The 14,412-nt window shown below is 43.1% G+C and overlaps 1 protein-coding gene across 23 annotated transcripts in view; it reads right to left on the bottom strand.

Moving 5' to 3' along the window:
- LOC139373815 (focal adhesion kinase 1-like) overlaps positions 1-14,412 on the bottom strand; it is a 229,214-nt gene that overhangs the window by 58,985 nt on the left and 155,817 nt on the right. For all 23 annotated transcript variants that reach the window (XM_071114852.1, XM_071114851.1, XM_071114850.1 and 20 more), the window contains 3 exons: positions 11,978-12,057; positions 11,794-11,856; positions 4,517-4,571 (listed from right to left, as the gene is read on the bottom strand). In XM_071114852.1, coding sequence (XP_070970953.1) covers positions 4,517-4,571; positions 11,794-11,856; positions 11,978-12,057 — 198 coding nt within the window. The remainder of the gene's footprint in view (positions 1-4,516; positions 4,572-11,793; positions 11,857-11,977; positions 12,058-14,412) is intronic.

Here is a 14,412-nt window from a genome sequence, read left to right as displayed (position 1 = left end):
CAGCTAGCCTGGATCCCAAACTAGAAGGCCAGCTAGCCTGGGTCCAATACCAGAAGGCCAGCTAGCCTGGATCCCAAACTGGAAGGACAGCTAGCCTGGATCCCAAACTGGAAGGACAGCTAGCCTGGGTCCAATACCAGAAGGACAGCTAGCCTGGATCCCAAACTGGAAGGACAGCTAGCCTGGGTCCAATACCAGAAGAACAGCTAGCCTGGATCCCAAACTGGAAGGACAGCTATTCTGGGTCCAATACCAGAAGGACAGCTAGCCTGGATCCCAAACTGGAAGGACAGCTAGCCTGGATCCCTAACTGGAAGGACAGCTAGCCTGGATGCCAAACTGGAAGGACAGCTAGGCTGAGTGAGAGGGGTGCGGGGTGCTGCCTTATTAACCGGCATCCACGTCATCGGCGGGTTAACTGCCTTGCTCAGGGGCAGAACGGCATATTTTTACCTTGTCAAAGTATGTCATCTAAATCAACTCCCTGCAGAACAACAAAAATTTAACTAAATTCAATTAGAAAATATCTTTGAATGTGATTTTAAAGCCAGTTGCAGTGTGCATTACCAGAGTTGAGATCTGGTACACAAGCTGATGTCCATTATGAGTGTAAATCCAGATGAATGCATAGCATCTACAGCAGACCTGTAGCATTTTACACTCCACTTAATGGATGGGGGGACGGCTGAGGGGGAAATAGGAGAATTTACACTATATATAAAGAAGTATGTGGACACCCCTTCAAATGAGTGGATTTGGCTATTTCAGCCAAACCCGTTGCTGACAGGTGTATAAAATCAAACACACAGCCATGCAATCTCCATAGACAAACATTGGCAGAAGAATTGCCTTACTGAATAGCTCAGTTGCTTTCAACGTGGCACCATCATAAGATGCCACTTTTCCAACAAGTCAGTTCGTCAAATTTCTGCCCTGCTAGAGCTTCCCGGGTCAACTGTAAGTGCTGTTATTGTGAAGTGAAAACGTCTCGGAGCAACAACAGCTCAGCCACGAAGTGGTAGACCACAAGCTCACAGAACGGGACCGCAGAGTGCTGAAACGCTTAGCGCGTAAAAATCTTCTGTCCTCGGTGGCAACACTCACTACCGAGTTCCAAACTGCCTCTGGAAGCAACGTCAGCACAATAACTGTTCGTCTGGAGCTTCATGAAATGGGTTTCCATGGCCGAGCAGACGCACACAAGCCTAAGATCACCATGTGCGATGCCAAGCGTCGGCTGGAGTGATGTAAAGTTTGCCACCATTGGACTGGAGCAGTGGAAACGCGTTCTCTGGAGTGATGAATCACGGTTCACCATCTGGCAGTCCGACGGACAAATCTGGGTTTGGTGGATGCCAGGAGAACGCTACCTGTCCCAATGCTTAGTGCCAACTTTAAAGTTTGGTGGAGGAGGAATAATGATCTGGGGCTGTTTTTCATGGTTCGGGCTAGGCCCCTTAGTTCTAGTGAAGGGAAATCTTAACGCTACAGCATAAAATGACATTCTAGACGATTCTGTGCTCGAGATCAGTGTGGAACTTGGTGTGTGTGTGGTCCTCCACACCCCTTCCCAAAATGGCTACTGTGCCATTGTTTCCCCTTGCATTACTTGACGTAGAGCCAGAAAAAAGAGTTGTAAATCTAGTAAGTCCAGAACTGGCATAGTCCAGAACCTGAACTCAACCCTATCGATCACCTTTGGGATGAATTGGAATGCCGACTGCGAGCCAGGCCTAACCGTCCAACATCAGTGCCTGACCTCACTAATGCTCTTCTGGCTAAATGGAAACAAGTCCCCACAGCAATGTTCCAATATCTAGTGGAAAGCCTTCCCAGAAGAGTGGAGGCTGTTATAGCAGCAAAGGGTGGACCAACTCCATATTCATGCCCATGATTTTGAAATTAGATGTTCGATGAGCAGGTGTCCACATACTTTTGGTTATGTAGTGTAGTTTATGGGGCTTTTTTCGTCTGTTCAAATACCCATCAGGATTTCTCCAGGAAAAGGAGATTTAACAAGATAGAGACATTAGACCACACAAGTGCTTCATTCTAAATCACTTAAAAAAAACTAAATGGCACCCTATTCCTTATATAGTGCACTACTATTGACCAGGGCCAATACGGAATAGGGTGCACTACTATTGACCAGGGCCAATAGGGAATAGGGTGCACTACTATTGACCAGGGCCCATAGGGTGCCATTTGGGAGGCAGCCATTGTTGACTCTGCTCCCCCTACTTTTACCACGGGAACCTGTCCTCATTGGTCTAAATGGAAACCTTCTCCAGTAAGCCTGGAGATGCTAATTATGCAAATGTCACCACTGTGAAATCAATCATTTATTTTATTGCCTAATTAGATTATGCTTTGAATGTGTATATTAGGACCTCAGCCATCTGCCAGGTAATGTACTCTGTCCAGCAGAGTGGATAGGGTCGGGAATAACCACCAGAACATTTTTCTGTTCATCAAGAGAGGAGGGGTCTGGAGTGTGTGTGTGTGTGTGTGTGTTTACCTGTTTGTCTGTCTATGCATGTGTGGCTTCATGTGCGTCAATGAGAATTTGATCTGTTAATCATGTCATTGTAGGGAAAAGGCATTTGCAGGAATTAACAGTGTGAGGACGATCATGGTTTTTAAACTCCCAGAGTCAGAGGCTTCATCTTCAGTCGAATCATACAGCTTTTCGCATGCATATTTGTTACGCGCGCGCACGCACGCACACAGTTGGGGGTGATGAAGGGGCACTGGGTTTCTATGCCAAAGATAACTAACAACAGAGTGGATAGTCGGGGGATAGATGATGGATGGATGACAGAGGGGAGGGTGATTGAGGCCTGACAGAAGGAGGTCCTTCCTACCCAGAATGCCCCCTCCTCCCTTCGTATCATAGAGATTGTAGATAAGAATATGTATGAATAGAGTGTAAATAGTATTTTTGCTGTAATTCCAATATAGAAGTCATATTTTATTACATTTTTTATTATAATTGATTTGTATGTTTTATGTACAGTATATAACTGTTCTGTACTTTGTCTTGTATTTCTATGTTGTATGTGGATCCCAGGAAGAGTAGCTGCTGCATGTGCAGTAGCTAATATGGATCCTAATAAACTACACTTTCCCTTGCACCATTGGTGGAGGGAAAACAATAAAGTAGGTTTAGCAGTGACCTGTGGGGCTGTGGGGTCAGGCACCACCCCCACCCTCAGGTAGAGCATCTGTCCACCCCTCTTTCTCTAACTGCCAGGCACCCACGCCCCCCATCCCTCTCGGGTCATTGGGCCCCACGATCACGCCTGCTCCATTGTGGCCCAACAGCTATGTACACCCACACACGTGCCGTAAATCCATCACATCACACACAAACACAGCTGGGGAGCGTGGGTGCATACACACACATACACACAGACATTAGTGGATTCGGCCAATGGCAGACAGACAGACAGATGCGCAATTCCCCTTTCAGGAGTTGCTTAAACTGACTAGTCCAATAACACAAAATATCCAACTGTGTACTACTAGGCTGTGCATGGGTCTAGCCTATATATTACAGTAAATAGCATCCTTTTCCCACTGGTTTTTAGCTAGCCTATAAATTACAGTAAATAGCATCATTTACACACTGGTTTTTAGCTAGCCTATATATTACAGTAAATAGCATCCTTTTCCCACTGGTTTTTAGCTAGCCTATATTACAGTAAATAGCATCATTTACCCACTGGTTTTTAGCTAGCCTATATATTACAGTAAATAGCATCCTTTTCCCACTGGTTTTTAGCTAGCCTATATATTACAGTAAATAGCATAATTTACCCACTGGTTTTTAGCTAGCCTATATATTACAGTAAATAGCATCATTTACCCACTGGTTTTTAGCTAGCCTATATATTACAGTAAATAGCATCCTTTTCCCACTGGTTTTTAGCTAGCCTATATTACAGTAAATAGCATCATTTACCCACTGGTTTTTAGCTAGCCTATATATTACAGTAAATAGCATCCTTTTCCCACTGGTTTTTAGCTAGCCTATATATTACAGTAAATAGCATCATTTACCCACTGGTTTTTAGCTAGCCTATATATTACAGTAAATAGCATCATTTTCCCACTGTTTGTTCTCAGTGGATGTCAGGTGCTGTTTTCTAGTGAGATGAGAGGAGTCGTCAGATGTCAGGTGCTTTTGTCTAGTGAGATGAGAGGAGTTGACAGATGAGTGGGTTTGATTCAGCTGGGGCTAATCCCCCCCCCCCCCCCAGGCCTGTATGTACGAGGGAGGCTAAGCCGAGAACTAGGCCAACTCTGCATGTACAAGGTTGGAACAAAGAGCCCAGTACCATAAGACACTTCAGAGGGCAGGAAATGAAATATGGAATCTTCAGTGCGTGGTACATTGACATGAAGCTGTGGTGCTGTCTATGAGAATACATTGGAGACAGACTGGACCTTAGAGATGCTTTCTCATCAACAACTCCAGGAAGAATAAGGAAATGTTTCTGAAGCATCATCTCACCTTGACTGAATCCAGTAAACTCTTGGGGAAGAATCTTCTTAAGCCCACGTCTTTTCTGTAAAGAAAAAAGAGCAGAGGAAAAGGAGAACATCAGTTTAGCAAGACACACGAGAAGGCAAAACTTTCACTTTAGCAATGAATGCTAATTGTCTACTTTCGGATGAATATCAACACATCCACATTGTCTACTGACTGAATTGGTGTAGGATGAAGTTGCCCCTAAATGCTGATCTTGGGTCAGTTTTGCATTTTCCACACTAATAGTTAAGGTCAGGATTGGAAGCTGATCCTAGATGTGTACTTAGTGGAAACGTCACCCCATCTCAGAATTGTATCTCTCTGATACTGATCTACCAGGGAAACAGGAGAGAAACACATCCATTTACTCAGGGTCATTAGTAGGACATACAGTATCTAACGTGAATACTGCAGCTCAGGCCTCTGAAGTTGACATTGCCACTTTAGTCATTAGCAGACGCTCTTATCTAAACTTACAGGAGCAATTAGGGATAAGTGCCTTGCTCAAGAGTACATTGACAGATTTTCCACGTAGTCGGCTCGGGATTTCGAACCATTCGACCTTTCGGTTACTCCCCCAATACTCTTAACCGCTAGGCTACCTGCTGTTATTCACAAAACATAGTGCCTTCAGAAAGTATTCACACCCCTGAACTTTTTCCACATTTTGTTGTGTTAAATCCTGAATTTAAATTGATGAAACATACTGTTGTTTGTTGGCCTAAACACAATACCCCATAATGTCAAAGGGGAATTTTGACAAATTAGTTCAGGAGTAGAAATGTGCACAAGTCACATAATAAGTTGCATGGACTGTGTGCAATAATAGTTTTTAACAAGATTTTTGAATGACTACCTCATATCTGTACCCCACACATACAATTACAGTATCTGTATGGTCCCTCAGTCAGGCAGCGAATTTCCAACACAGAGGAAAGAGAGGAAGGACAATGGAGACTTTAAGACAGTTACATAGTTTAATGGCTGTGATAGGAGAAAACTGAGGATGGCTCAACAACATTGAAATTACTCCACAATACTAACCTAAATGACAGTGAAAAGACACACACCTGTACAGAATAAAAAATATTCCAAAACCTACATCCTGTTTGCAATAAGGCTCTAAAGTAACACTGCAAAAAAAATGTCCTGAAAACAAATGTTATATTTTCGAGCAAAGTGGTGGCTGCATCATGTTATGGGTATGCCTGTAATCATTAAGGACTGGGGAGCTTTTCAAGATAAAAAAAATCTACGGAATGGAGCTAAGCACAGGCAAGATCCTAGAGGTACAGCTGGTTCAGTCTGCTTTCCACTGGACACTGGGAGATGAATTCACCTTTCACAAGGCCAAATATACGCTGGAGTTGCTTACCAAGACGACATTGAATGTCCCTGACTGGCATAGTTACAGTTTTGACTTAAATCGGCTTTAAAATCTATGGCAAGACTTGAAAAAGGTTGTCAAGCAATGATTAACAACCAACTTGAATAATTTTTGAAATAATAAATGGGAAAATGTTGCACAATCCAGTTGTGCAAAGCTCTTGGAGACTTACCCAGAAACACTCACAGATGTAATCACCGCCAAAGGTGATTCTAACATGCATTGAGTCAGTTGTGTGAATACTTAAGTAAATTAGATATGTCATTTTAAATACATTTGCTAAAATTTATAAAAACATGTTTTCACTTTGTCATTATGGGGTTTTATTAGTAGAATTTTGACAAAAGCAATCTATTTAATTTAGGCTGTAAAACAACAAAATGTGGAATAATTCAAGGGTTATTAATACCTTCTGAATACTGTAGCTTATCGGTCTGTGTACGGAGAAAAGGGGATGTAAAAACAGCTAAACAGGACATTGGCTAATGACTAACCAGAGAGAGTGAGAGAAAGGGAGAGAGACAGGTTTGCAGGGAAGAAGACCTGAGAGAGAGAGAGAGAGAGAGAGAGAGAGAGAGAGAGAGAGAGAGAGAGAGAGAGAGAGAGAGAGAGAGAGAGAGAGAGAGAGACAGGTTTGCAGGGAAGAAGACCTGAGAGAGAGAGAGAGAGAGAGAGAGAGAGAGAGAGAGAGAGACAGGTTTGCAGGGAAGAAGACCTGAGAGAGAGAGAGAGAGAGACAGGTTTGCAGGGAAGAAGACCTGAGAGAGAGAGAGAGAGAGAGAGAGAGAGAGAGAGAGAGAGAGAGAGAGAGAGAGAGAGAGACAGGTTTGCAGGGAAGAAGACCTGAGAGAGAGAGAGAGAGAGACAGGTTTGCAGGGAAGAAGACCTGAGAGAGAGAGAGAGAGAGAGAGAGAGAGAGACAGGTTTGCAGGGAAGAAGACCTGAGAGAGAGAGAGAGAGAGAGAGAGAGAGAGAGAGAGACAGGTTTGCAGGGAAGAAGACCTGAGAGAGAGAGAGAGAGAGAGAGAGAGAGAGAGACAGGTTTGCAGGGAAGAAGACCTGAGAGAGAGAGAGAGAGAGAGAGAGAGACAGGTTTGCAGGGAAGAAGACCTGACAGAGAGAGACGGGGTCCTTGAGATGAGTAGTGGAGAAGAAGAGTCACAGTGTAGGTTTTAAAGCCTTTAAATTCTTCCCTCCCACACAATCAATTCATCATAAGGGCTCTATGAAAAGATAGCTTGTTAAAACACAAGGCGCTCCCATGGCCATTTGCGTTCCGCCGGCCAGAATCAATCAACATCATTTATAAGGCCAGGGCCAGAAAAGCTGCCAGAAAATGGATGCTGCCTTGGCATTAACATGATGAAGCTTTGCTGATAACCCCTTGCCTTATTACACATTTTGCTGTGATACAGTCTGAATTAAAAATTGATTCAATATATATACACATCTATACACAATACCCCATAATAACAAAGTGAAAACATTTTAGCAAATTTATTGAAAATGAAATACAGAAATGTCTAATTTACATAATTATCTACCCCCCTGAGTCAATACATGTTAGAATCACCTTTGGCAGAGATTACAGCTGTGAGTCTTTCTAGGTATGTCTCTAAGAGCTTTGCACAACTGGATTGTACAATATTTGCACTTTATTTTTTGTATTCTTCAAGCTCTGTCAAGTTGGTTGTTGATCATTGCTAGACAGCCATGTTCAAGTCTTGCCATAGATTTTTAAAGCCGATTTAAGTCAAAACTGTAACTATGCCACTCAGGGACATTCAATGTCGTCTTGGTAGGCAACTCCAGTGTATATTTGGCCTTGTGTTTTAGGTTATTGTCCTGCTGAAAGGTACATTTATTTCCCAGTATCTGTTGGAAAGCAGACTGAACCAGGTTTTCCTCTAGGATCATGCCTATGCTTTGCTCTATTCTTTTTATCCTAAAAAAAAATCCCTAGTCCTTGCCGATGACAAGCATACCCATAACATGATGCAGCCACCCCCATGCTTGAAAATATGAAGAGTAGTAATCAGTAATGTGTTGTGTTGGATTTTCCCCAAACATACCACTTTGTATTCAGGAGATAAAATTAATTTCAGTTTTACTTTAGTGCCTTATTGCAAACAGGATGCATGTTTTAGAATATGTTTTATTCTGTACAGGCCTCCTTTTCACACTGTCATTTAGGTTAGTATTGTGGAGTAACTACAATTTTGTTGGTCCATCCTCAGTTTTCTCCTATCACAGCTATTAAACAAACTATTTGAAGGTTTCCTTCCTCTCCGGCAATTGAGTTAGGAAGGACACCTGTATCTTTGTAGTGACTGGGTGTATTGATACACCATCCAAAGTGTAATTAATAACTTCACCATGCTTAAAGAGATATTCAATGTTAGCTTTATTTATATACCCATCTACCAATAGGTGTCCTTCGTTGTGAGGCATTGGAAAACCTCCCTGGTCTTTGTGGCTGAATAAGTGTTTGAAATTCACTGCTCGACTGAGGGACCATACAGATAATTGTTTTTGTGGGGTACAGAGATGAGGTAGTCATTCAAAAATCTTGTTAAACACTATTATTGCACACACAGTGAGTCCATGCAACAGTGGTAGGCATGATCACCGACAACAATGAGACAGCCTATAGGGAGGAGGTCAGAGACCTGGCAGTATGGTTCCAGGAAAACAACCTCTCCCTCAATGTGAGCAAGACAAAGGAGCTGATCGTGGCCTACAGGAAAAGGCTAGGCCGAACAGGCGCCAATTAACATTGACGGGGCTGTAGTGGAGCGGGTCGAGAGTTCCAAGTACCTTGGTGTGCACATCAATGACCTATCATTGTCCAAACACACCGAAGCCAGTCGTGAAGAGTGCACGACAACACCTTTTTCCCCTCAGGAGACTGAAAATATTTGGCATGGATCCCCAGATCCTCAAAAAGTTCTACAGCTGCACCATCGAGAGCATCCTGACCGGTTGCATCACCGCCTGGTATGGCAACTTCTTGGCATCCGACCGTAAGGTGTTACAGAGGATAGTGCGTACGGCCCAGTACATCACTGGGGCCAAGCTTCCTGCCATCCAGGACCTATATACTAGGCGGTGTCAGAGCAAAGCCCAAAAGATTGTCAGAGACTCCAGTCACCTAAGTCAGACTGTTTTCTCTGCTACCTGCATGGCAAGCGATACCGGAGTGCCAAGTCTAGGACCGAAGGCTCCTTAACAGCTTCTAACCCCAAGCCATAAGACTGCTGAACAATTGATCAAATGGCCACCATTTATTTACATGGACCCCCCCCCCATTTGTTTTTTACCCTGCTGCTACTCGCTGTTTATTATCTATTGCATAGCCACTTCACCCCTACCTACATTTACAAATTACCTCAACTAACCTGTACCGCTGCACACTGACTTGGTACCGGTACCACTTTGACATTATGAGGTATTGTCTGTAGCCAGTGACACAAAATCTCAATTTAATCCATTTTAAATTCAGGCTGTAACAAGAAAATGTGGAAAAAGTCAAGGGGTTTGAATGCTTTCTCAAGGCACTGTAGGTGTATTTGAGGATCTGTATGCCACGACAATGAGGCACAAACAGATTGGCGCTTAGGGGATGTATGTAGTATAATGACGAAAGGATGTAGGAAGTAGCCTAGCTATGTTAAATCAAGAGGAAACCTGTTCTGTAGTTTTAGCAGTGCTGAAACACAAAATTATGATTTCCCCCATGCTCAGTATTAATCCCAGGCACTACAGTAATCCACGTTTCCCGCCAGGTTGAACCTCCCTCTTTCCCTCCTCTCCTTCCCCTTTCTCTCCTTTCCTTCCCCTTTCCCTCCTCTCCTTCCCCTTTCCCTCCTCTCCTTCCCCTTTCCCTCCTCTCCTTCCCCTTTCCCTCCTCTCCTTCCCCTTTCTCTCCTCTCCTTCCCCTTTCTCTCCTCTCCTTCCCCTTTCTCTCCTTTCCTTCCCCTTTCCCTACTCTCCTTCCCCTTTCCCTCCTCTCCTTCCCCTTTCCCTCCTTTCCTTCCTCTTTCTCTCCCTCCAGTCACCCAGACTGGAAGTACTCTCTGATTGTCCCTGCTGAGTGTCCCTGCTACCCTTTCTTTCTCTCTCCCTCCCTTCCCATATCCACCCTTATCTCCTCCTCTCCTCTTGGTTCCTCTCCTCCTCCTCCTCTTTCTCTCCTTCCCATATCTCCCCTTCTCTCCTCTCTGTTCCTCTCCTCCTCTTCTTTCTCCTTCTTCCCTCCCTTCTCTCTTCCTCTCTCCTCTTCCTCTCACTCCCATACATCCCCCTCTCTACCCTTCCTTTCCTCCCCTTCCCCCTCAGTGCTGGGCTCTGTGTATGTGGGTAAGTGGATTGATTGACCTGTAACTAATGCTAGCCAACACAATGAGCCCCATGTCTGCATATCTTGTTAGGCATGTTTCTCAGCTAGCAGTGCCCTGCCTTACAACCTGCCCACAGGCCCAGTGGAATTAATAAATCCCTTAACTTTGCATATCCTTGGAGCCAGCCAAGTAGGACATTGGGTTACGTCCCAAATGGCACCATTTATAGTGTACTACGTTTGACCAGGTTCCATAGGGCTTCATAGTGCACTATGTAGAGAATCGTGTGCCATTTTGGGATGCAGCCATACATTTTCCCTGCATAAGGAAGGAGGTGTGAGAGAGATTCTTCCCTCTGAAAGGAGGCAGAACACAATGTGAGGTCTTGGTCTCTCTCCCCCTCTCCTATTCATCCATCAGGCATAAGATGTATGAAGGTACCTCCATTTTTTTCAATCAATACAGAGAGAAAAGAGAGAGGGATGTTAGTGATTAGCCTAGTTAGAGACTGAAAGCCTGAGCATATGACAAAAGGACTAATTGGAATGCATTGTTAGAAACGGGCATGACTAAGGTGACCTTTCAAACTTTATCAAATAGCATAGCTCAGACAAGCATGTTGGCCAGCAGACCTAAGACCCTGGAGGGGGTTTCAAAACCTCTCCTCGGGGACTCCCAGATGTTCCATGTATTTGAACTATTCCAAAGCTTGCACACCTGATTCAGATGGTCAACTAGTCATTACGCCCTTGACTAGTTGAATCAGGTGAGTTAGTTCCGGGCTACAACATTGTGAAACGTCTGTTGGTCCCCAGGAGAGGTTTGAGAACCACTGACCTATGTGATCTTTATGAAGGATGGTTCACATACTGTATAACCCGATAACACACTAGGTTGACCTACGTGATCTTTATGAAGGATGGTTATCATATAACCCGATAACACACTAGGTTGACCTACGTGATCTTTATGAAGGATGGTTATCATATAACCTGATAACACACTAGGTTGACCTACGTGATCTTTATGAGGGATGGTTATCATATAACCCGATAACACACTAGGTTGACCTACGTGATCTTTATGAGGGATGGTTATCATATAACCCGATAACACACTAGGTTGACCTACGTGATCTTTATGAGGGATGGTTATCATATAACCCATTATCACACTAGGTTGACCTACGTGATCTTTATGAAGGATGGTTATCATATAACCCATTATCACACTAGGCAAGGCTGCTGATACCATTGGTACTAATCTCAGTGTACTAGGTACAAATAGTCCACTTCAAGATGATTTTGTGTATTGAGGTTATAGGATATCAAAGATATAGGTAGGATATCTCAGGAAATTATATTTGAGCTAACATAAATAAATGCATTATATCCCCTTCATAGGAATTCCTCTTGTTGTTTCTGGGTAAAGATCAACAGAGACCTACAATATTGACTGAATAGTTGATTCCTACAGTGAGCAGAGAAACCGAAGCTATTAACAGACGACAATCAAGCCAAAAGGGGACTTACTCTAATAGTTCATAGTTAGATTTTTTGTCCAGGGCATTTCCTCGCATCTCCCGGAAGAATCTCCTGTAAGGGAAACATGTCTTGGTGAGTGGGGGTGTCAATGAGAACTGTAACAACATGGGAGCTAGCTAGCGCCCATGAGAGAACAGAACATTTGACCAATCTTGGATAACTGTAAACTGACCTGATTTCAAGGCATCCCAACTTAAGTGCAATGTCTTGCTCAACCTGATCCGCTATCTCCACCATGTAGTCATTTTTCACCTGAAAGACAGAACCGAAGACATGCTTTCATGTTATTGCCCCATTGCGTTAGTATTTGTTTTTTTCTGTGCATATGACCTACACACTTTGATTTGATTTGGTTTTAGAACGGGAGACTAGTATACTGCAACCAACACCACAATGAACAGGTGGCTTTAGCGTAGAAATGCTTGACTTTCTGGTATTGAAAAACTAAAGACTATCTGGTGACCTGGGCCCAGATTGACAAAACACTTCATACTCAAAAATGTATGGGTAGCCTAGTGGTTAGAGCGTTGGACTAGTAACCGGAAGGTTACAAGTTCAAACCCCCGAGCTGACAAGGTACAAATCTGTCGTTCTGCCCCTGAACAGGCAGTTAACCCACTGTTCCTAGGCCGTCATTGAAAATAAGAATTTGTTCTTAACTGACTTGCCTAGTTAAATAAAGGTAAAATTAAAAATAAGAAAAAAAAAAGAAGTTCATAAGATAGTTTGTCAGTGCGATTCCTTAACAATATATTAAGATTTCATGATTTTCTTACAAACTTTTTTAGCTAGCAATGGCAATCATGTTAGCATATTTCATACTGAGATTATTGTTCTACAACATGTTCTTGAGTGTCAAATAATAAATACTGAAACTTTCAGATGAAGATTGTGATTATTTTCTCACTGCCCTGAGTTTAAGACAAGGGTTTAGCTATCTTGGAATTAACATAATTTCCAAGAACAAATCCAATAACCTTATTTTCAAGAATCTAATACTTTAACTTTTTGCTTAAGGAGAAACAGAAGAAATAACGCAATAACATTTCCAATAACCTTTTAGAGGAATAGCAACTTTGCTTAACATTCTATAGTTAAGTAAACAATTGCAGTTGAGAAGAAATGTCTTATTAAGAAGGTTTTGTGAATCTGGGCCCTGATGTTTCTGTATGGAGGGAGTATGGGGGCTTTACACAGAGCAGAGCAAGCAGATGTCACACATGAACACTGACTTCTAGAATGAGGGTTAGAACACACTGACTTCTAGAATGAGGGGTAGAACACACTGACTTCTAGAATGAAGGATAGAACACACTGACTTCTAGAATGAAGGATAGAACACACTGACTTATAGAATGAAGGATAGAACACACTGACTTCTAGACAGAGGGGTAGAACACACTGACTTCTAGAATGAGGGGTAGAACACACTGACTTCTAGACAGAGGGGTAGAACACACTGACTTCTAGACAGAGGGGTAGAACACACTGACTTCTAGAATGAGGGGTAGAACACACTGACTTCTAGAATGAAGGATAGAACACACTGTCTTCTAGAATGAGGGGTAGAACACACTGTCTTCTAGAATGAAGGATAGAACACACTGACTTCTAGAATGAGGGGTAGAACACACCGACTTCTAGACAGAGGGGTAGAACACACTGACTTCTAGACAGAGGGGTAGAACACACTGACTTCTAGAATGAGGGGTAGAACACACTGACTTCTAGAATGAAGGATAGAACACACTGACTTCTAGAATGGGGTAGAACACACTGACTTCTAGAATGGGGTAGAACACACTGACTTCTAGAATGAGAGGATAGAACACACTGACTTCTAGAATGAGAGGTAGAACACACTGACTTCTAGAATGAAGGATAGAACACACTGGCTTCTAGAATGAAGGATAGAACACACTGGCTTCTAGAATGAGGGGTAGAACACACTGACTTCTAGAATGAGGGGTAGAACACACTGACTTCTAGAATGAAGGATAGAACACACTGACTTCTAGAATGAGGGGTAGAACACACTGACTTCTAGAATGAAGGATAGAACACACTGACTTATAGAATGGGGTAGAACACACTGTCTTCTAGAATGAAGGATAGAACACACTGACTTCTAGAATGAGGGGTAGAACACACTGACTTCTAGAATGAGGGGTAGAACACACTGACTTCTAGACTGAGGGGTAGAACACACTGACTTCTAGACTGAGGGGTAGAACACACTGACTTCTAGAATGAAGGATAGAACACACTGTCTTCTAGAATGAGGGTTAGAACACACTGACTACTAGAATGAAGGATAGAACACACTGACTTCTAGAATGAGGGGTAGAACATACTGACTTCTAGAATGAGGGGTAGAACACACTGACTTCTAGACTGAGGGCTAGAACACACTGACTTCTAGACTGAGGGGTAGAACACACTGACTTCTAGAATGAAGGATAGAACACACTGTCTTCTAGAATGAGGGTTAGAACACACTGTCTTCTAGAATGAAGGATAGAACACACTGACTTCTAGAATGAGGGGTAGAACACACTGACTTCTAGACAGAGGGGTAGAACACACTGACTTCTAGACAGAGGGGTA

The sequence above is a fragment of the Oncorhynchus clarkii genome, chromosome 18 (genome assembly GCF_045791955.1).
Source record: "Oncorhynchus clarkii lewisi isolate Uvic-CL-2024 chromosome 18, UVic_Ocla_1.0, whole genome shotgun sequence".
Lineage (NCBI taxonomy): Eukaryota > Metazoa > Chordata > Actinopteri > Salmoniformes > Salmonidae > Oncorhynchus > Oncorhynchus clarkii.
The sequence above is the reverse complement of the archived record's forward strand: the minus strand, read 5'-3'. Positions and strand labels throughout refer to the sequence as shown.